Genomic DNA, 23,630 nt, shown 5'->3' on the forward strand with positions numbered 1-23,630 from the left:
TCAGTATTTCGTATGTACAAAACTTTTGTCTAATTTTCAATATCGTAACGATTTTCAAAGCAAATGTAAGTATTATACTGTTTTAATAGTACAGCTGCAACTGCCGGTTGTAGATCACTTGCCTTGAGAATTCTGCACTAAAATTCATCCAATGCTGCGAGATTTCTGCAGCCAGACAATTGGCACATCGAATTAACACAGCGGGGGTCCCTGTATTTGAATGGGACTCACACTGTGTGAATCCTACCGGGCTGAGAGTCCCATTCAAACGCAGGAACCCCCTGTGTCAATCCGATGGGCCATTTCAGCCTGCTCTGGACCATCCCCCGAGTTACTGCGAGATAGCCACAGATTTTCTTTCGCAAGTGGTCTAAAACCCGGCAGCTGCATCTGTAACTTAAAAAAAACATAATAGTAATAATGCCAAATATTTATGAATTCTGTATACATTTTTGGGAAATAAAAAAATGAAGCAGTTTTTACCGAAATTGTAAAAAAAAAAAAAGCTATTTCAATTTCAGAATACATGTAAATTTTATGTCATTTCGAAAAAATGCAATTTTTTTTACGGTTTAATATTGTTTTTATTTTAAATTACATATGGGGGGCACTGTAAACTTTTCAGTGCTTAGAGACTCTAAAGGTCTTAATCCGGCCCTATTTAGACAGGTGGCGGCCCGGTAGGATTAACGTGACAGCAGTTACATTCAGAACCAGGGACTCCCGCTGTGTTAATCCCTTCAGGGAAGCCAGCATTACTGGGCTTGTGGGCGCGAGGGAGCTGCGATTGGCCGCAGTGGGACTCTGTTCATCAGCAGTTTCCTCGCACCCAAATGGAATTTAGATAGCACTGCATCTGTAATTAGTAATAACACAGATTAGTCAGTGCAAAATGAATGATCATATTTGGATGTTACTATATTTACACATAAATCAAGCAATAAGACAAAACTTGGCAAAACAGAGTACCTTCCCAATCATCCAGTTTTCACCTATTGGCTGTAAGTTCTCCTACACAACAAAAAATTAGGAAAACAGCCACCATAAAAAATATGGGTGAGATTAAATATTACATTAAGAACATTCCTTCCACAGTATGTCATAAAGTTGGTTAGTTGTTAACAGATATACACAAAATACACACATTTGTTTATATGGTTCAACTTCAATCAATTTTGAAATATAATAAGGATTCTTTCATACACAAACAAAATATAAACATTCCCAAAACATCAGAATATTTAAACTTTATTTTACAATTTGTGTGAAAAAAAAGAAACTTGCATCAAAACATTCATGGAGTTACTCTATATATGCCGAAACAGCTATTTGTGCCGTTTTCAGTCTAAAATCCCAATTGACTGCAATGGGGGATTTTTTCTCATAAACAGCTGCTTTGGCGTAAGTGGAATAAGGCCATAAAAGGAAGCTTGGTAATGTTTATACAATTTTGCAGAACTTTGTACATTTTCAGACAATACATTTGTTAATTACACATGTAAAGTATGAAAGGCTGAAATACTAATAAAATAGGTTGGTTAGCCTTTCATCTAACATTGCCACCCAGTGGCTTCGTATTAGAATAATGCAACATTCATTAGGTACAGTGTGCTCCTAAAGGTAAAGGGTTAATAGTATACCAAATGAAAGAAATAATGTACATGTTTAAACTAAGTTGTAAAACATAACATGTTGTACCATATTTATAATATACATTCAAAATGAGTGCTATAACTATCCTGTAAGTGGTAAATAGAAATACATCACTTGTATTATTACAAAACATTATTAGGAAGTGTTTAGATGTAACTTTTGTATGGTGTTTTAAGATATTTATTTTACACACATATAGAATTTAATTATATTCAATATGATGTATTTGTTATTGTATATTCTGTTGTCCTTAACATTTCTCATATATTTATATTGTTCAAACTTTATATGGGCACAGTTGAAGTTGTGCTATTGTATAATATAATTTACATCGTTTTCGCTCCATTGGCTCGTCATTCCCAGTGGCATGTTTCTGTTGTGCTGTACAACAGTTGGTGTATGTACAGTAAGTGCATCCATGGTGTAAAGTTAAAAAGCTTTGACCCCTTTTTCTCTCCTCCATACATGTACATTCCAGTAGGAGTTAGGAGAAGGATTAGGTTTTTCTCTATTGAAGTAGCCAAATGAATTGTATATCTGCAGTTTTAATTGATGCTGTGGTGTTAATCAAAGTCTATTTTTATCAACCAAATATAAGTAAACAGCCTAAAAAATAAACCAAACGGAGATAGAAGACAATTTAATATGGACACTGTGAAGCACTGATGCAAATTTTATTTGATAATGACAGAATGTATGAAAACTGATTTGTCCATATACTGACCACAGATCATGTCCAGGGTTTTGGATTAATAATAAGTGTGCAATCAGATAGATTCTGCATCACAGATATGTTTTACAGGTGCGCCGACGAGTATTCTAAAACTTGCCTTAAACTTGCCTTGGAAAATCTGGGGCTATCACCAACAAGATCCAGGTACATCCTGGGTACATGCTGCAAACATTTCAGTGACATTTCTGCAGAGACTAATGGCCCAACGGATTAACATAGCAGGGGTCCCTGGCAGTCCCATTCAGTTTGAATGGGACTGCCACGGACCCCCGCTGTTAATCCGATGGGCCATTAGTCTGTCTGCAGAAATGTCACTGAAATGTTGCAGCATGAACCCAGCATGTACCTGTGTCTTGTTGGTGATTGCCCAAGATTTGTTTTAGAATACTCGTCGGCACTACAGTAGCTTTCTGTACAATAGCTAAAGTGCATGCTAATAGCCACTGGTAGAGAGGCAATATAAACATTTCTCCTTATTTCTCCTCTGATAAGAAATGAATATGCAGTTTAAATGGAGAATTCTAAACATTGTTTTTATTAGAGACGGGGCAAATTTTGGGGGGAGAATTTGGATCTGCAGTGGATCGGTCTGTTTCTTTGGTCCAGGGATTTCAGCAGATCAATCTCAAAAAGGGCGATTCGCACTTTGCATATTTTTTATTATTATTACCAATACACTCCATGGATTCTGCAACCCATGGGCGGATTGAAAGAATCCAATCCGCGGATTCTGCAATCCTTTGGCGGATTCTTCAATGCGTTGTATCCAAAAGAAGTTTTTTATGAATCTGTGAGCATTAAAACCGACCAAATCCGCTTGCGGATTTTACACCGTGAAACGGATTTTGGGGGGAAAATGCTAGAAAATCCGTGAAACGGATTTGGGAGGCTTCGCCCATCTGTAGTTTTTATCCCCTTTGCTAAGGATTTCAATGCTGCATTATATTGTAATATACAATTGAAGCAGGTTGGTGGACTATACCGATGTTTTGTTAATGTCTGTGTTCAACGCTCCTTGACAGCTGGGATTCCTTTCCCATCCTTGACGAATTTTTGTAATTCTTTTATCCAGGCATGGAATGACAATGATGAACTTCATGACTAATACTGCACATGGAATAATAAGAGAAACAACAAAAGCTGGGGGAAGATACCATTTGTAAAAAGGTCCATAGATAAACCGGTCTCCGCCATAGACAAGTGTATGTGCTGTACACAACACCAAAGTCAGATATCCCAATTTTGACTGTAAAGATAGAAACATGATGTTAGAAAATTAGTTGATTTGCTCACTAGTGATGGATTTTTTTTAATTAAAAAAACCCAAGCAATTTATCTCAACTCCCTATAGACTGTCTATTCAATTTATAAACAAAATATTTTCTAATATTTTAATATGAGTGTTGTAATACTACATTGCAAACATTCGTATTTTAATTGCATATTATTTTGATTTACCTGTTTTTCTTAGCGTATGTAATTGGAAAATATTTTGTCGGAATTTATAATAAAAGTAAATCATATTTACAGTGTACTAGTTCTTTAAAGGGTCAGACACAAGTAGTGGGTCAAACAAATTAAATATAACAGCTCATCAGTGGAAATGGATTAATTACAAAGTTTCAATCACACTTAAAGTACCAATTTTGCTTACAGTATTTGTATCCTCTGAAAAGTGAATGTTTTCCTTTTCTTGTGGTTCTCTGAATTCATGCATATCAGCTACTTACTGTATGTTTATTTATTTCACTAGTTTAATGTTTAAGTAGCTGTATTTGTCTGGAACAGGGGCAGATTAGTTGTAGCTTATATATATTTCAGCAAACTAACACTATAGTTCTTCATACATGAAATGATAGTTTATAGAGCTTTTGAAACAAACTCATACTGTAGGTTTATTTTTCAAGTGTACTGTGGCAGCAAAGTTAGAAGACAACCTACATATCCTAAAGTGGTTAGTAGGGGTGAAGATAACGTTAGTAGAAAGTCTTTAAGTGAAGTGAGGAGATAATTAGCATATACTGCATTAGCAGGAGGCGGAGCTAAGTATGCGAGGCTAATGGAACCAAGTTCCCTTGTTGTAATTTTGTGTATAAGAGATATTGGCATATAATGCTTCTATGTCTATAATACAAAGGTAGGTAATAGATTTTGTAGACATAGTTTTTAATCTTTCAATTGTATGTGAGGAATCTTTTAAATAAGCTGTCTATGCCAACATCCTATAGTAGAGGAATTTAACTATATATAGTGTCAAATGTTCCATCACCAAACCTATGCTTGCTACTATTGGTCATCCAGGTGGAGGATTAACTAATCCTTGTACACCTTAGAGACTGTAGAAGACAGGTGAGATTGGATGAGCCACTGTAAAATGATTTGCTAATCTTGTAGTAATCCAGTTATCTACTGCTTTTTAAAATATATATTGATTTTTCACTGGATATCTTTAACTAAATGTTCACATAGTTGAGAATAATATTCATTATTTGACAAATGTTTTCTACATTCGATCTCAAAATCATCTATATTTAATACAACAAGAGACCTTCCTTAATCTACCCTTTTTAGTATAATGGAGTTATCTCCAATCAAACTCTAGAGCAGTGTTTCCCAACTCCAGTCCTCAGGGAACCCCAACAGGTCAGGACTTAAGGATATCCCTGCTCCAGCACAGGTGGGTCAATCAGCGGCTCAGTCATTTTGACTGAGCCACCTGTGCTGGAGCAGGGATATCCTTAAGACCTGACCTGTTGGGGTTCCCTGAGGACTGGAGTTGGGATACATTGCTCTAGAGAATACCATGTTCTCTAATAGTCAAGGTATAGTGTTTCTGGTCATGGTATCTATCATAGCCATAACTGAATCTATTTATTTGAACATGGAAGACGAGTTAATATAGTTAAAATGTTGTTACTGAGAGAGATTTATTGGATGCAGGAGTTTAGGGCTTTTAGTGAATAGTGATTGAATCGTTAATGTGATTGGAGTTTATTCCTATGATCCTCTTTCCATTTGATTAATGTGATCCATGTGTGTGTGTAACTGGATTTAATTTTGGGGTTTTAAATATTTATGGAGGCATGGATGCAGAAACTGGTCGGTTGGTAGCTCTCTTAATGGAGCTTTAATTATTTATAATAAAGTTACCTTTTTTTTGTTGTCCCCCTCTGGTACCAATTTATTGGACTAGGCATTCCTATCTATCAATCTATCTATCTATCTATCTATCTATCTATCTATCTATCTATCTATCTATCTATCTATCTATCTATCTATCTATCTATCTCATTGCCTTGTATAGAGCGAACCCAGAATCCTGAAGATTTTCTTTGATGTCTGATATTACAGCTACCTGCATATCTTTGACTTAAGGAAGATGTACTGAACTTCTTTCCAGACGACCATGATTGAAGATGACTCCGTTCAAGAGAGAGTGGTGTTAATACTTATTGTGAGTTTTTGCAATTTTGTTGTTCCTCTTCAAAAGACAGGAAGTTTCTATTTCTGAATAGTTGCTATTGCACATTAAATTCATTCCTGGCAAACGTTGCCATTTTTGCAAAAGGTTTCACATGCTACATGCATCTGTATGACTAATGATAATATTATGATGATTTTAGAATAAAGCACAAAACAAAAATCATTTAAATGGGAATTTGAGGATTGCTAAATAGTTTTATCACCAGGGACATTAACTCTTTCCAAAGCATTTATTTACAATTAACAAAAAAAAATGTAATTAATTCAACATTTTTTTTCCTACTACATTTCCCCAGGTATTGCAAGGAGAAGGGGCTGGGAAATGATCGCAGCAATCCATTTATGCCATGAAAACTGCCCAAACATTCAAAATGCAGTCACTGTTCTGTGGCTTTTGAGAAGGTAAGGCTGCTAAAATAAACAGATACAATACAAAATAACCGTATCTGCTTCATTTAAAATGTTAAACATTCCACTGTTTTTAGTTAACTTTTGTCCCACGTTGAAGTCTTTTTTTAAAACTTCTTGTGCTTACTTTCCCAGGAATGCCCCACTCTTAACCCACAGTCTCAGACTTGACTGCATGCCTGTAATATTAACAGTACACAATTCTATACAACCTTATACTGTAGTGTAATAAACGTATGCTGGATTTTATTGTAATACAAATGAAAATATTAGGATTGCAATTGTTTGTCTCATAAGGAAATTAATAATAGTAATATAATATGAATACATCCTTATACAGTACTTATATCGGTCAAGTGCCCCACTTAAAGCCTGTTTATTTGAAGGGCAAGTCCCTCCTAAGACAAATGCAAACTAATTGCTGTGGCATGTTCTATAGGACAAATGTAGGTGATGAGCACCATTATATGAATATATATATATGTATATATTACATTTTGAATGCTTCCATACTAACATCATTCTTTGTAGTAATCTATTACTAATCTTTTTTAGGACTGAATAGCGCTGTGTCTAAACTGTTCTTTATGCAGGGAGAGTGTTCATCCAGAGTCTCTCACTTTGATGCAGTGTTTGACTAATGTAAGCAGTATCATTTGTTTAAAAATAGAACTATAATTACCAGGTAACATTTTAATTAAGCAAAATTGATACTGACTTATTCTTCACAAGAAGCAAATTGTACTCCAGGGGTAGTTGAATCTTTTAGGGAATATTCAAAAAGAACATTATTGATAGGAAGATTTCACAAACTCCCTCTTGAAGGAATAATTAATAAGAAATGCATTGATGAAATATTCACACCATGTCTGATAGTAAAGGGAAAGATAACAATGAAAGCCATATTTTCCCATGCATGGTAACCTTCGCATTTCACCTATTAGACACTTACCTGTACAAAGCGGAATTCTCTCCAGTTCACTGCATTGCTTACTGAAGGTAGTGACGTTATGCCCAAAAGCACATAAAAGAAAAATCCGAGGATTCCCAAAGCAACATAAGAGTCAGAAAGCCAGGCATAATAGTTTAAAAATGGGTAAGTGGTATTGGTTGTAACCTGAAAACAGAAAATAACAGAAACGTTTCAAGCTATCTGTGAACAATATTTCTAAAATTGTAAAACTATTACACATATTATATTATGTACATTTTTATAAGAACTTATACAACATTTTAGAGCTACAAAAACTAGTTGTAGTCAAATTATCGCAACATATTCTTCCTGAAATCACACAGTCCTACTATGTTAACCTAATGATGAAGGACCTTGCTCATTAAATGGCAGTAATTGGCTTAGTGCCCTGCATTGCTTTATTTCATGCACTCAATTTAGTAACACCAGCTACAGTACCAAGAGATTTTATAATACTGTAAGTGGCGTGTTTTAGACATGCACTATTTATTCATGTAGTTAAAAGGCGAATAAAATTCCACATTTTCTGATTTTCGTTTAAGCCTGATTTACCACCGTTTTAATGAAAAGGGTTTGAAATATCACAATAATAGCAATAATCATGTTTTTTTCTACTTCAAGTTATTCTCTTCCTGGAAAAGTATAACAAATGTAGAGATTGTTACAGATTAATAATGTTATTTAAACTGTATTTACAGTAGTAAGGATAGACACATTTGTGGGTTCAAAATCTGAAACCCCAATACTTATAGGCCTGGATTTCCGAAACTACCGAAGACACTGGTGGTGTGGAGCCTAACTGCAAGTTCGTTTCCAGAATCCAAACACACATTCCTGACCATCGAATGCTCTGACTGTGGCTTGAGGAGGAGGGGGTGGGTGGAGAGGGAGGGATTGGTCAGGTGGTATGAATAGCAACCCAAAATGGGATTAATGAAGCTCTCTTTGAAGTTTCCAGTATTGTGCTGGCCTCACCTCCTCTGGTACAGGGATCCAATCACCAGAAGAGGTGGGGTGGCAGGACACAGGATTTCCTTCAGCTGCCAGTAACCCCAGCAGACCCTACAGCACAGCAGCACTGAAGGAGGTAGGGACTTTTCTCCCCCATGTCACACTCCCCCGTGTCTCTTTATTGTCCCCCACGTCACCCCAACATTATTATTTGTGAGGACCAAAACGTCGGGCATATGTGGGCATTTTGGACCCAATGAACAACTTTTTGTTATCATCTCTTGTGCTGTGCTGGTATATTGGATCTCTAGGGATCCGTACAGACTGTAACTATTTACCCTTCACCATTCACCACACCTGCCTCTGCTGAGGCCCTATTTTTTTAGTGTGCGCTACCATTCTTTCTTTCTTTATACGTTACCATTCGAGGACTGATAAAGTACATACAGCACACAGTAGGAAGATGACAAGAGGTTATATTAGCTTAAACAGTATCACAGATAACCGACGTTTCGACCCCACAGAGGGGTCTTTTTCAGGGGATGTGTCATCTTCCTACTGTGTGCTCTCTCTACTTTATCAGTCCCAGGATGGTAACGTATATTCTATTTATTTATTTTTAAGGGACAAGCACCAGGCCATATTATTTTCTTTAAGAGGTGTGCTGATTCTTGCCTTTATTTTTTATATATATATATGTAGCCCCTGTAAGAGTGGGCTACTTATCCTTCTCCTACTGGTGTAAGCCCTGGTAAGGGCAGGCGCCAGTAGTACCCATGAGTTTTCCCCCCTTCAAGCCCTGCCTGGAGTTATGGAGGTGGCCCCCTGACTCTGTGCAGGCCTAGACAGAGGGGTGGTACTGCTGACATCATGAGGGGCAGGGCTGACTCTATTTAGTGGGCTGTCCTGTGTGTGTCTGAGTCAGTTGGTTCTGTCAGTTCGTGCTGCGAGTTGAGTCAGAGCTGAGAGAAAGAGGTGGCAGTTCAGAATGCTCAGTTCTGTGAGGATGTCAGTCTGAGCTGGAGCAGAGTCTTTAGAGCAGAGTGTCAGGACTGGCAGTCTGTTGAGAGCCTGGAGGGAGTATGTGGAGTGTTGTCCTGGAGCGGAGGAGAGTGCTGGTCTGAAGTGTAGTAAAACCCAGCATAGCGCATGCCTGACCTTAGAGGCCCTGCTCAACGTGAGAGTGATATTTGTAGGAGAGACCTCAGAGCCCCTCTGAGTAGAGCGGACAGGACTATAGAGGTGGACCACTGCCCCTCACCCTATTTAGGGGGTGAGGGGAAGGATATCTAGCCTCACTCCTAGGGCCTACCCTGTGGGGTGGAGGCAGGGGTATTGAGGCCCCCTTTCAGCCCATCCTGCTGGAAAGCATACATCTGGAGGAAAGGAGAGGAGAGAGATGCCTGTACCTTGGGAGCACTGTTTCTATGAACTACTCTTTGCATGAACTGCTGTGCACTAGCTCACTGTGTTACCAAAGAATAAAGACTATTGCTGCTGTTTTACACAAAGAGACTGTGTGAGTTGGATCATTCCCCCTGGGACCAGGGTTTATCTGTAAGGGTCCTATCCCATATCCCTGGGACTTGCGGAGATGGAGGCGCTGCATCATCGTTGCTAAAGAGATGGAGGCATGTACCCCAGAAAGCCTGGTCTTGTTGTTCCCACTACCAACGCGGGAGACTCAGGCCCTCCTGTTCCAAGCAGGTACGCACCACCCAAGTACACGTAGCCAGCCTCACTACACCCTAGATAGACATCTGCATCTGGGGGGGGGGAGGGGGGAACATGGGTTACATATATATAAAGAAAGAATGGCAGCACACACTGAAAAAATATATAAAATATATATAAAAGACGAAAAAGGTACCTGCAACAGACCCCACATATAAAAAGTACCTAAGTCAGGTACAATAAGGCTATTATGGCAAGCCCCTGATGGTGCTCGGGATGGATTAGTATGGAGACAAAAGACAAGTATCCCACAAAAGCACTCCAGTGTACACAGAATAATACACATTTATTCATAACATCACTAAAAAATAAGATTAAAACAGTCTCTCTACACCTGCCTGATACTAAACCTGACCATACAAAAAGTAACCTAAACCCAGAGATGAAAAGGTAAGATAAATACAAAAATCACTATTCATAGTAATGTGTGCTATATACGTTTAAAGCACAGGAGGTGTAAGGAAGAAATGAGCTTCATTGCTGTCTTACACCTGTCTTACACCTCCTGTGCTTTAAACTAAGGCTAAGGCCCCGGTCACGGCGCTCTAATGCGCGCCCGCGCTTTCGGCTGCGCGTTCCGGCGATTCCCCGGTCTGCAGCTCACTGCAGGAGCAGAGACCGGGGGGGGGCGTGCCGGAGGAGTGACGGGGGCGCGGCCATGACGTCACCCGGCAGGTTCGCCCTCATTGGCTGAACCGCCGGGGGGCGTGCCTAGCCGCTCGACGCGAGTTCCTGCTCTCAATTCTATTGAGAGCAGGAGTAGCTCTCGCGCGAGCGCTGCGGCCCCCCCTCGCAGTGGGCCCGGCGCCATTGCGGGGAGGGCTCTGGTGAGCGCAGCGTCCGCCACAGCGGACGCTGCAGCATGCAGCGGGGGCAAGGCCTTATATAGCACACATTACTATGCATATTGATAGATGAAGTAGGCCAAATTATTGGGGTGACACCATAGCTGCAGATAGCTTTCCCGTGGCCCAGGACTAGAGTTTTCATTGTGCCCCCCTCCCCCCATGTCAGCAGCCTTGCAAGACCACCCACTCTCTCCCACACCCCCATCTCTCTCTCCCACCAATCTCTCCCACACCCACACCTCTCCCGCAGTCTTGTTTTTCCAATTTGGTTTAGGTGAAGTATATATGTGTATATATGTGTACACATGCATACATACATATGATTGATGGAGCATTTTCTTGCACAAAGACAGTAATTTATTCAATTATTCACCCAGTTTATTAAACAAAGAAAATTAAAAAAGAATATTCCGGGGGTGAGATGTGGCTCGAATTCTGCTTAGATTGAAATGTTTCTTTCAATGTATGACCTGAACTTCTGAACTTTGAAGTTTGCATAGTTTCTAACTTGAACCCATGAACCTGCCCATCTGTAGAGTACTGTATATACAGTACATCATATATATATAATAACAAATAAATCCCATACCTATTTATATATTCATCTGTCTCCCCTCTCACGGCCTCATAATAGTGGACTTGAACTGCAGTGAGAGACAGCTGTATGTATCATCATTCTATCTCGTGGACTACCGACCACACCAGGTTTTAGGAGTAACAATACACTTGCACATAAATCAATACACTTAGTTTACATATGAATAAAATATTACCTCTGAAACCTGGTCTGACATCTGGCTTTATAAATACCGCAGCCACAGTGTCTCTCCCTTTCCTCCCTGCCGAGAATGTGACGAGAAGCCAAGAGCGTGCTACCTAAAGGGAGTAAACCCACTTTCATGTAGCATTTCCACCCAAGCATGAAGCGAAAATTAGTTTTTGCTTCGATTTCAACCTGGATATTAAATGCTAAGCCACCGTTAAATCTTAAACTTATATTTATGTGATGTACTGTAGATGAGAGCTGAAGTATAACATGTTTTGGATCAGTGAGCATTCTTAGCAGCAACAATAAAACAACTGAGTTTGCCTGCAATCTGTTGATCATGGCTGTTTTAACCAATGCTGGAGTCATTATCCATTTAATAATAGGCAAGTTTTTGATAGAAAAGGGAAGTTCATTTTAAGCAACGTTAAAAATTTAGTAGAGACTCATCAGTGAATCAGGAAAGCCATTGTAATAGTTACATAGTAGATGAGGTTGAAAAAAAGACATACGTCCATCAAGTTCAACCTACTGCACCGACACACTTTATTCGAGCAAATACCCGGTATGTACCTGGCAGATACCTGGAATGCGCCGCTCCTCACCTCTGACAAGCCCCGTTGCATTTGCCTTCCCAGCCTGGGTTCATGCCTGGCTGATGGGCGGCTGATCTGTTAAATGATAATGATTAGGATTTAATAGGCTGCAATGTTTCGCGTGTCTACCAGATGGCATAAATTCATGAATTGTAATGCAGTATATATATATGTACTGTGCAGTATTGCAGCCAGCGGGAATAAAATGCTTCAATCCCTGCCGGAAAATAACTCAATGCACTCGGGCAGAAAACAGTCACAAACCTCAATACACCCGGGTATACCCGAATTCGTGGGACTAGCCGAGCTCGAATAAAGTGTGTCGCCAGTGTATGCTAAATTTAGAGGAAATACTTTATCCTATATTTGTACTTACAGTACAGTACTGTATATTGATCCAGAGGAAGGCAAACAAAAAACCCCAGTGAAATATCATCTAATAATAACTCATAATTAGGGGGGGAAAATTATTTCCTGACTCCAAATATTGGCAAGCATATTACTCCCTGCATCAAAATCCTTCCCATGTTTACTTATGTGGTATATCCCTGTACACCCTTCCTTTCTCAAAAGATGTCAAACCTTTTTTTGAACATATCTATTGCATCTGCCATCACACTCTCCATGGGTAATGAATTCCACATTTTAACTGCCCTTACTGTGAAAAACCCTTTCCTTTTGCTGGTGAAATTTTCTTTCCTCCAACCTAAAGGGATGACCCGCGTCGTTTATACTGACCTTGGGATGAATAGTTCTTTTGAAAGCTCTTTGTATTGTCCCCGAATATATTTTTATATATGTAGCCATGTCTAAGATTGGTGTACATATCTCTTTCTCATGCTGGCAGTAAACCTGGTAAGTGTGCAGGATTGCCAGCAACAATCAATGAGGTTTGCCCTCACACCCTGGTGAGGTGTCATATGTCCCCAAAGGAAGTGACAACATGCAGTGTGTTCCCACTTAGTGATACAGAGCATGTTTGTTCTCCGGGGGGTGATATAAGACACAGCACTGCCTAAAGTTAGAAGTTCAGTTTCCTGTTGTTGTGCTGCTCAGTTCAGTGAGAGGCACGTGAAGGTCTGCAACACTGTTGCAGTGTCTCATGCTAGTTGTGACTCAGTGAGCATATGCAGCAGAGTTACAGGAGCTGAGAGAGACAAAGCAGCTCAAGAGAGGAGCTTTCAGCAGCCAGAGAAGCTGGGGAATCTCTCTGAGAGGATAGGTGGGCTGAGCTGTTATCTGTGAGGGGCAGTTTGCCCATACCAACCATCAATAAAGATGCCCTGTTTGAATATACCTCCACTGAGTGAGTGTGAAGTTACTCAGCAGTGGATGGCACCACCAAGACGGAGTTCCTCACCAGGACCATCTCCCTGCGGAAGCACAGATCCTGATGAGGTGGAGGCGCTGCACTGGATATAGGTAGGACTCGCACACACTACCTCAGCTGCCTGTCTGGATGACATCCCCTAATACCATCAAGCGGGAGACTCAGGAGCCCTGTTGCCTACAGGTGCACCACCAGACACGAACATGTAATGGGGACTGGTTAGACCACATGGGCCAATGTGAGATTGGGTGGGGGAAAACCCGTTACAATTGGAGGCGCTGCTGAGATACCTGTCAACAGGACAGGCTTTTGCTAGGCACACTAGGAAACAGGGAAAGTGTATGCTGCCACTTTGTGCTGTGTTGGGATGGAACCGCAGGGACAACCTGGGAACCTGAGAGGAGTTAGTGGGTCTGGAGAGGGGGACTAGCTGTCCTAGTCACCTTGAGGTAGCGCTAGGGGTAGGAGCTTTTAACCATTTAAATGTGGGAGGGAGTGAGCTTCAATTGGATAGGGGGTTGCCACCCTCCAAAACAGCCAAGACTAGCTGCACAAGAATTATAAAACATACAGAACACCTACAAGCTCAAATTGAACCCCCAAAATACCCACAACTTGCCTGCATGCAGTGTGATTGTGACAAATCTATTACAGAATGCTTTTCCTGGTAATGTACAGGTTAATAAAAGCTTCAATCAGACTTAGAACTTTTGCAACTCATATTGACAGATTTACTATAAATCATTCTTCCTGGCAATGCACAGGTTATTAAGAATTTATATTAGTGTAGGGACCCTTGAACGTGGTCTGCCGTGAAGTTTGGCTCAAGGGCTTACAACAATTTGGCCAAAATGTTAAACTAAAAGACCATTTTATTTATTAGTTATTTATACATGTATATTTAGGCACTGTACCGTATATAAGTTTTTCTGGATGTGCACTGAGCTTTGTCTGTGTTTTATGTTATGTCTCTGGTTTTAAATATAAATTGCCATGCTCAGTAGCACTCCTCTGTGAAACTTATATGCTTATATATATGTTGTGGGTATTTTGGGGGTTCAATTTGAGCTTGTAGGTGTTCTGTATGTTTTATAATTCTTGTGCAGCTAGTCTTGGCTGTTTTGGAGGGTGGCAACCTCCTATCCAATTCAAGCTCACTCCCTCCCACATTTAAATGGTTAAAAGCTCACTCCATGGCATCTCCAACTATCAGGGGAACTTGCCTGCATGCAGTGTGATTGTGACAAATCTATTACAGAATGCTTTTCCTGGTAATGTACAGGTTAATAAAAGCTTCAATCAGACTTAGAACTTTTGCAACTCATATTGACAGATTTACTATAAATCATTCTTCCTGGCAATGCACAGGTTATTAAGATTTTATATTAGTGTAGGGACCCTTGAACGTGGTCTGCCGTGAAGTTTGGCTCAAGGGCTTACAACAATTTGGCCAAAATGTTAAACTAAAAGACCATTTTATTTATTAGTTATTTATACATGTATATTTAGGCACTGTACCGTATATAAGTTTTTCTGGATGTGCACTGAGCTTTGTCTGTGTTTTATGTTATGTCTCTGGTTTTAAATATAAATTGCCATGCTCAGTAGCACTCCTCTGTGAAACTTATATGCTTATATATATGTTGTGGGTATTTTGGGGGTTCAATTTGAGCTTGTAGGTGTTCTGTATGTTTTATAGATCTACATTAGGTACACAAGGTGGTGCACAAGGCATGTTTGTTGTATCGGTATGGCAGCTGCCCCGCAGAGAGGAGCTCCATGTACAATCAGAACAAACACAGCAACCAAATGGCGATGGCGTTGGAGTCAGGAGTAATGCCCACTCAGTCCGTTGCGTGTGAAGAGGACATAGGACAATTGATGAAGCGGTACTACAGTCTTCATCAGAAAGACGGAGAGGAGCTATCTGATTTCCTCCTGCGCATTAGAAGAGTCTTATGGTCGATGCGGAAAAGGGATTGTATTACGGACACCGAGATGAATGTGTACTGTTGTGATCAATTTCTGAGAGGAGCGATACCTGACCATCCTATTGTAGTCAGGACGAGGTGCTCCTGGATGCGGGGTGAACCCCTTTCCTGGGCGAAGCTAAGGGATGAGATACAGAAACATGAAGATACCACTGCTGCTAATAGGGGTTGCAGATCGATCCAAAATGGCGGTTCCCGCTTCCCTGGGAGACCGCGTGGGCCAGTTGCAGAACATGCTGCAAATGCTAAGAGTGCAGAAAGTTGGCCGGGATTGGCGCCAAAAGAAAAACCCCACCCTGCGGGGAGGTATGGCGCGAAAGCTGTGGCCGTGCCCTCAGGGACTGTGACGGACTCAGAGCCAATTAGGGGCCATAACGTGAATCTGTGTGACCCTCCCCAAATCTCCACCAGGGGGAGGGGTCTCTACCTCTGCCAAGCAAGACCCGAGTTGTCTGAGGGAGGAGCTGGATGTGAGCTTTCTGTCCCTCAGCTGCAAGGAGCTGGTGAACAGGAGAGACCACTGTGCAAAATGTCTCCTGTAACCAGCACTACAAAGAGCGAGATGGACATTGCGGTATATCCCTATTCATTGCCAGGAGGCTTCCTGTTAGTCAATGCTGGGGACAAAGAGACATTGCGGTGCCTGTGCATGTAGTGCAGGTTGCCCGGTAGAGAAGCCAGCACAACGGCTAGGTGCCCCCAATGTGGCATCCACTACCTAGGGGCCGTGCAGCCCTTCTTACCACGGCAGACCGTGGAGGCAGGAGCGGACACAGCCAAGCTGACAGCTGAAGCCTCGGCCTTGGTCAAGCAAGAACCAGTTGATCCCGGAGAATGGGGATCGCTCCTAATGATTGCATTGGAGCCTCAAGAGAAAGGGGTCGGCAACCGCGGTGAGAACCCGGAACCTCACTGTCGATTCCCTGCAGGAGTGCCACTCCCCGAGTTGAAGTTCGGCTCCTCGGCCGAGGAGCAAGCGACCCCAACGACGGTGGTGATGCGCCTACCGGCGGACCACTACAGCGGTGCTGTAAAAGAACCGGCACTTACCTGTGTCGCGGCAGAGCGGAGTCTCTTGTCGCCGGTGCAGAAACAACCTGAGAGGCGGAGTCCCACGGACGTGGTGAATGGCGGAGCAGACGGTGGAGAGGAACCCATCCCGAGCCGACGGAGCGGTGAGATACATCCGTACCCTCCACAGGCACCAGTGGTGGCAACGGCGGAGACGGGCCTAGTCCAGGCCCAAATGGAGCGGAGAGCAGAACCATCACGTATGGTGGCGGATGTCGTTCTGGAGGAAGAGGTTCCGGTTGGGAACCCATCGCAAGATGGCGGCGAGTACAGCGAGATGGCCGTGTCCTCTCGGCCAAGCAGCTGTACCAGGTTGCCTGGGTCCGAGAAGTGACAGCAGGCCCTGCGGAAGCCTGAGAACCCGGACACGGATGAACTGGAGTGCCAGTCCGATGGTACCGGGCAAGGTAGCGAGACGTTGCGGGTCGTGGCCCCGCGTATGCCGGCAGTGTTTCCCTATGCCCAACCCCCGGCCATAGTTAAAACCCCTGCCCCTGTCACTTTTTCCTATGGATCCCAGTCTAGCCAAGGGTTGTCTGGGGAGTCCCGAGCCACTTTTGAAGAATGGACTGGGGAAAATCTGGACTGGGGTGACTGCTTTACTTCCGATGAGGGATCGGGGAGGGAGATGGCTATGCCAAGAATGTTATACTGCACTAATGATGACAATCGTACTGTTATGGTGGGGTGTGATTCTAAGAGCATTGGGTCAAATTTTGGGTCCCCAGGAACATTGGGAGTTTCATCTGGGAATTTGGGTAATGTTGCTCAATATATGCCTATTGCCCTGGGAACCCCCTATGTGCCTCCACTGGCGGCAAGAGTTATTAGGGATCGCCAAAAGTGGGTACGTAATTTTCACCATCCCTGGGAGGGCGAACTTACGTTCGAAATGGGTTCCTTTGCTGAAGAAAATTGGGATCCTGGCGGGTTGGACGAGAAGTAGTGTAGTCAAGAGGGGATATGCTACGTTCCCAGGAGATGCATTAGGGAGGTTTATGGGCACGATCCTTTCAGTCCATTAGCATCCATGCCAGGATTATGGGCTGATTGTGGGTGTCCAGTATGTCACCCATCGTGTTACCGCATTGATGCTCTAAGCCCAGTGGACCATGCTGTGCGCAAGCCACCTTAAGAGGGTCTGGGGGGTACCAGTAATGGGTACTACAGCAGGGAATAATTCTGGTTGTTACACATCTACGTTAGGATGTATCTGTTATAATGTTTTGAGGAAAGATATGTATTGTAATAATGTGTTGTTATGTTTTGCAGTGCTACCTGAAGGAAGGTTCCGCGAATTTAGGTCCCAAGCGAGGGCGTTGGGATTCCACCAGGGGGAGAATGTAGCCATGTCTAAGATTGGTGTACATATCTCTTTCTCATGCTGGCAGTAAACCTGGTAAGTGTGCAGGATTGCCAGCAACAATCAATGAGGTTTGCCCTCACACCCTGGTAAGGTGTCATATGTCCCCAAAGGAAGTGACAACATGCAGTGTGTTCCCACTTAGTGATACAGAGCATGTTTGTTCTCTGGGGGGTGATATAAGACACAGCACTGCCTAAAGTTAGAAGTTCAGTTTCCTGTTGTTGTGCTGCTCAGTTCAGTGAGAGGCACGTGAAGGTCTGCAACAGTGTTGCAGTGTCTCATGCTAGCTGTGAGTCAGTGAGCATACGCAGCAGAGTTACAGGAGCTGAGAGAGACAAAGCAGCTCAAGAGAGGAGCTTTCAGCAGCCAGTGAAGCTGGGGAATCTCTCTGAGAGGATAGGTGAGCATACGCAGCTCTATTAGAGGAGAGGGACCTTCCTAATGGAATACTGCAAAGAGATGAGCGGCTGAGCTGTTATCTGTGAGGGGCAGTTTGCCCATACCAACCATCAATAAAGATGCCCTGTTTGAATATACCTCCACTGAGTGAGTGTGAAGTTACTCAGCAGTGGATGGCACCACCAAGAAGGAGTTCCTCACCAGGACCATCTCCCTGTGGAAGCACAGATACTGATGAGGTGGAGGCGCTGCACTGGATATAGGTAGGACTCGCACACACTACCTCAGCTGCCTGTCTGGATGACATCTCCTAATACAATCAAGCGGGAGACTCAGGAGCCCTGTTGCCTACAGGTGCACCACCAGACACGAACATGTAATGGGGACTGGTTAGACCACATGGGCCAATGTGAGATTGGGTGGGGGAAAACCCGTTACATATAGTTATCATATCCCCTCTAATATGCCTCTTTTCTAATGTAAATAAATCTAATTTAGCTAGCCTCTCCTCATAAATCAGATTATCCATCCCCTATATTAATTTGGTGGCTCTTCCTGCACTTTCTCTTGTTCCATAATGTATTTTCTAAGGAGTGTTGCCTAAAATTGTACCCCGTAGTCAAGGTGTGGTCTTACTAATGCTTTATAAAGGTGCATAATTATGTTTACTTCCTTTCCATCCATTGCCCGTTTATTTGCCTTTTCCACTACTTTGGGCTCTATTGCTGAGCCTGCAATCTTCAAGCACTCCTAAATCCTTCTCCATCAAGGATTCTCCTAATTTATCCCCATTTCATTTGTAAATTGCCTGTTTATTCTTGTTTCCCCAATGCATAACCTTCCATTATCTGTATTAAACCTCATCTGCCATTTACCTGCCAAATTTCCAGTCTATCAATGTCTTTCTTGAGAGAAATTACATCCTGCCGTGATTCTACTACTGTACCTCACACAATTGATTGTCTTCAGCACCGTGGCTAATACTATACACGTGATACATAAAGCTTGGCCTCCTGCAGACGCACTTACATACAAGAATGCCTACTGTCTCTGTCTCTGTACGTCCTCACTACCAATTATATTGTAAGATCTTTGGAGCAGGGACTCCTTTTTCACAATGTTACATTTATGCCTGAAGCACTTATTCCCATGATCTGTTATTTGTATAATTTATTCTTTATATGATTGTCACGTGTATTACTACTGTGAAGCGCTATGTACATTAATGGCGCTATATAAATAAAGACATACATACATACAAGATGGAGACTTTGCTCTCTATGCCAACCTCAAGGTCATTAATAAACAAGTTAAAAGCAAGGGTCCCAGTACCAATTCTTGATGTACTTCACTCACAACTTTAGCCCAACCTGAAAAACTTCTATTTATTACAACCCTCTGTTGTCTAGCCTTCAATAATTTTTCTATCTATGTGCAAATATTTTTACCTAGCCCAATTTGCTTTATTTTGTACACTAATCCCTTGTGTGGAACAGTATCAAAAGCCTTTGCAAAATCTAAGTAGACCACATAAACTGCATTATCCTGGTCAAATGTACAACTTACTTCATCAAAGAAACTAATAAGCTTAGTTTGGCATTACCTAGCCTTCATAAATAAATGCTTTCTATTACTTAAAAAAATTATTTTCCTTTAGGTATTCCTGAATATTATCCCATACTAAACATCAAGTAACTTCCCCACTATTGATGTCAAGCTTATTGGTCTGAAATTCCTGGTTGTGATCTAGCCCCCTTTTTAAATATAGGCACCACATTTGCTTTATGCTTATCTTGTCGTACTGAGCCTGTGGAAATGGAGTCCTTGAATATTAAATGTAATAGTTTGGCTATTATTGAACTTAACTCCTTAAAAACTCTTGGATGTATAACATCGGGGCAAGTGCCTTATTTATTTTCATTTTATCAAGCCGCCTATGAACTTCTTCCTCAGTTAACCAATTGTTCGTTAATATAGAGATTGTGGTGTCCTTCTGCAGTACTTTTATTACAATTGATTCTTCCCTGGTAAAAAAAAAAGAGTTCTGCAGGCACACATCATAAAGGTCTCGAAATACAATATGCCGGTGCTCCTAGATGTAGGAAAAATCTTGGAAATCCCAAGGAATCATGAAGAAATAGAGTAACATCAAGGCCAATACAGAGGCATAGAATTGGTTTAATATCTCTGCTTTTTCCTTATCGCCAAGAATTTGCCTGCCCATCTCACACTGAAATGATCCTATATATTTTTTTCTAATGTTTTTGTTATTAAGTTACTTAAAGGATCTTTTAGGGCGGATCACTTTCTATTGCAATCCTTTTTTCATTATCCATTTTTGCTAATTGTATTGTCCTTTTGCAACTTTTGTTACATTCCTTATAATTCTGATATGATGCCTATGTCCCTTCTGACTTTAAGGATCTAAACTCCTGCCTCTTCTTTTCCATTTCTTCCCATCCTGTTTACTTAGCCACATTGGTTTAGAATGTTTCTTTTATATTTATTACCCAAGGGTATACACTGATAAGTTAGCTTTTCTAACAATGTTTTAAGGACTGCCCATTTATCTTCCACATTTTTCCCTGTGAAAACATATCCCCAATATATTCCTTGTAGATTACTCCTCAATTCATTAAAATCTGCTTTTCTAAAGTTTAAAGTCTTTGCTGAACCCAAGTAAAATGTTTTTTGATCATTTATTTCAAATGAGACCATGTTATTATCACTGTTTCCCAAATGTTCCTGGACTTGAATATTTGTTATTAATTGTACCTTGTTTGATATGACAAAATCCAGTATTGCCCCTCTCCTGGTTGGCTCCTCAATAATTTGGGTCATTTAGTTGTCTTTTAGCACCCCCAAAAACCTGTTTCCTATCGTTGTAATGCTTATCTCATTGCCCCAGTCAATGTCTGGATAATTAAAATCTCCATTATGCAAACATGACCTAGTTTTGATGTCTTCTCCATTTTCAAAAGTATTTTGGCTTCCTCAATCTCACTGATATTTGGTGGTTGGTATGATATTTGGCATATCCCTACAAGCATTTTCTTTATACTTTTACCTCCACTGCTAATTTCTATCCATAAGGTCTCTACATTTTCATCATTACCTACATAAACATCTTCCCTTATAATAGGTTTTGGATCCGGTTTAACATATAAACATTCTCCAACTTTTCTGGATCCCTCTGAAAAAGGGAATACGCACCTACATTTACTGCCCAGTCATGAGTTTCATCCCACCATGTTTCAGTAATGCCTATGATATCATACTGCTCCCTTGAAGCTATTAATTCAAGCTCCCCCATTTTATCTGTCAGGCTTCTTGCATTACTAAGCATACATTTAAGTCTGTACTATTATCTTATGTGCTCCTTCCTTTCTACTCCAATTGAATTTAGTCTTTAGAAATATTCTAGTATTATCTGTATTTAATATGGGTGTATCTCTCCTTGCCAAATTCCCACTTGCCCCCTTCTACCTCCATGACCCCTTGCTATTTCCCCATCCCCTTCTATTCTATTTAGTTCATTATCTGTTTCTTGTCCCTCCTCTCCATTCTAGTTTAAAAGCTCCTCCAACCTTTTTAACATTCTCCCCCCTAGCACAGAAGATCCATCTTCATTGAGGTGCTATCCATCCCTACCACAAAGATAGCACATCTGCGTATCCCGAATCCCCTCTGTGCTGGAGAAACTATTCCCCTGGCTGCTAGAAAGATCCGGTTCCCCCAGCCTTGCCATTCTTGCATTGACACTCCCAATATCTTCAATATGGCAAATCCATTGGGATGTGTCCGCTCAGAACTGCCCTGCCTCTTCCCCCTGCTTCCCCTTCTAACTGTTACCTAGCTACCCACTTGTTCCTCACTCACAGCTCCACCATCTGCACCACTATTCCCAGCCAGATCAGCAATCTGAGAATCTGAAGAGACCACTTACAGTACTCACACTTCTCACAGTGGTATGCACCCTGGAATAGCTGCTCCAAGTTCATATATATGTGGCAAGATGAGCATTGAGTGGCATTCGCAATCCTGCTCATTGTTGCAACTATGGAGTTATAAGTGCTACCAATGAACTGCACTTCAATATACTATACCTTGTTTCCCACCTTCCTTATTCCAACTCCTTCTGGTTGGTGCGCTCCCATATACGAGCATAGTTCACCCACGCTATGGCCACTGGGTAGGATGTTGCATTTATTTCCCAGCGTGCCTTAAGCGGGATGCTCTGTTCGGTATCTCCCCATGTTTTTTCTTTTAAACTCCACATCCTCCTTTAGTGCACTTTATTTTCAGTTACAGGTGCACTTAAATACTGGTCTTTGTTGTATATTTGTTTTAAACCTATTTCTTTTTCTGGTTGGTCCTGACTGGCTAACCAGATGCTGTACTTACTTGGCTTGGCTTCGCCAGCAAATCAGTTAAAAGGTTTTAAAATATATCTGGTTCTAACTCCACACTTACAGCAGCGGCAGCTCTTATTCGAGCAAATGCCGCTGGCTGAATGAGGCTGGGAAGCGGGTAGCCGCGGCGCGTGGCGGCGCACTGTGACGTCACGGTCACAAGCGCGCCCGGCTTCCCCGTCTTCCCCGGCTTCCCCAGGCTTCCCCGACACCCCTGGAGTTCAAATCTAGGTAAGCGGGGGTGCGGGGAAGCAGAGGGGCAGAGTAGAAGCCGGGTTCGGGGTGTCTTTGGGGGGGTAATTGCGCGCGATGTGGAGGGGGGGTGCGTGGGGGAAACGCGGCGGCGCGCGTTTCTGACTGGCGGCAGCTGGGGTAGATCCCGGCATGCCGCCGGCATTTACTTTAATAAAGTATGTCGCTACTGTAATACAAACAGCACTCCTGGTTCTAACTCCACACTTAATTCCAACAGCACTCCTGGTTCTAACTCCACACTTAATTCCAACAGCACTCCTGGTTCTAACTCCACACTTACAGTAATTCCAACAGCACTCCAGTTCTAACTCCTCACTTAATTCAAACAGCTCTCCTGGTTCTAACTCCACACTTAATTCAAACAGCACTCCTGTTTCTAACTCCACACTTAATACAAACAGCAGGTGAAATCAAATGGTAATACAGTCACACAGATCATGATACGCAAGTTCAGGATTCATTTAAAGTCTCTGTTTTAAAGAGGGACACACACAGACCATGGAATGAAGGTAGTGCACGCACTCAAACAAAAAGGGTGAAAGTGGGGTACTTAACCGCTGGTGCGCTGGTTCTGGGGAGCTCCTGATGTCCCAAATAGATCCAGTGAAGAAGAAGAATCAGACACACGGTCTTAATCATCAAATGAAAAGGGGTTTAATGT

The 23,630-nt window shown here is 41.9% G+C and overlaps 1 protein-coding gene across 2 annotated transcripts in view; it reads right to left on the bottom strand.

Annotated features, from left to right (window-relative positions):
* Positions 1-2,638: 2,638 nt before the first annotated feature.
* Positions 2,639-23,630, bottom strand: part of LOC142487690 (metalloreductase STEAP4-like) — a 28,454-nt gene continuing 7,462 nt past the window's right edge. The window contains exons 3-4 of one of the 2 annotated variants that reach the window (XM_075587406.1): positions 7,230-7,394; positions 2,639-3,632 (exon numbers count right to left, since the gene is read on the bottom strand). In XM_075587406.1, the coding sequence (XP_075443521.1) occupies positions 3,363-3,632; positions 7,230-7,394 (435 nt within the window). In that variant the 3' untranslated portion in view covers positions 2,639-3,362. The remainder of the gene's footprint in view (positions 3,633-7,229; positions 7,395-23,630) is intronic. The other variant, XM_075587405.1, reaches the window with a different exon arrangement.

Source organism: Ascaphus truei, chromosome 2 (assembly GCF_040206685.1).
Source record: "Ascaphus truei isolate aAscTru1 chromosome 2, aAscTru1.hap1, whole genome shotgun sequence".
Taxonomy (NCBI): Eukaryota; Metazoa; Chordata; class Amphibia; order Anura; family Ascaphidae; genus Ascaphus; species Ascaphus truei.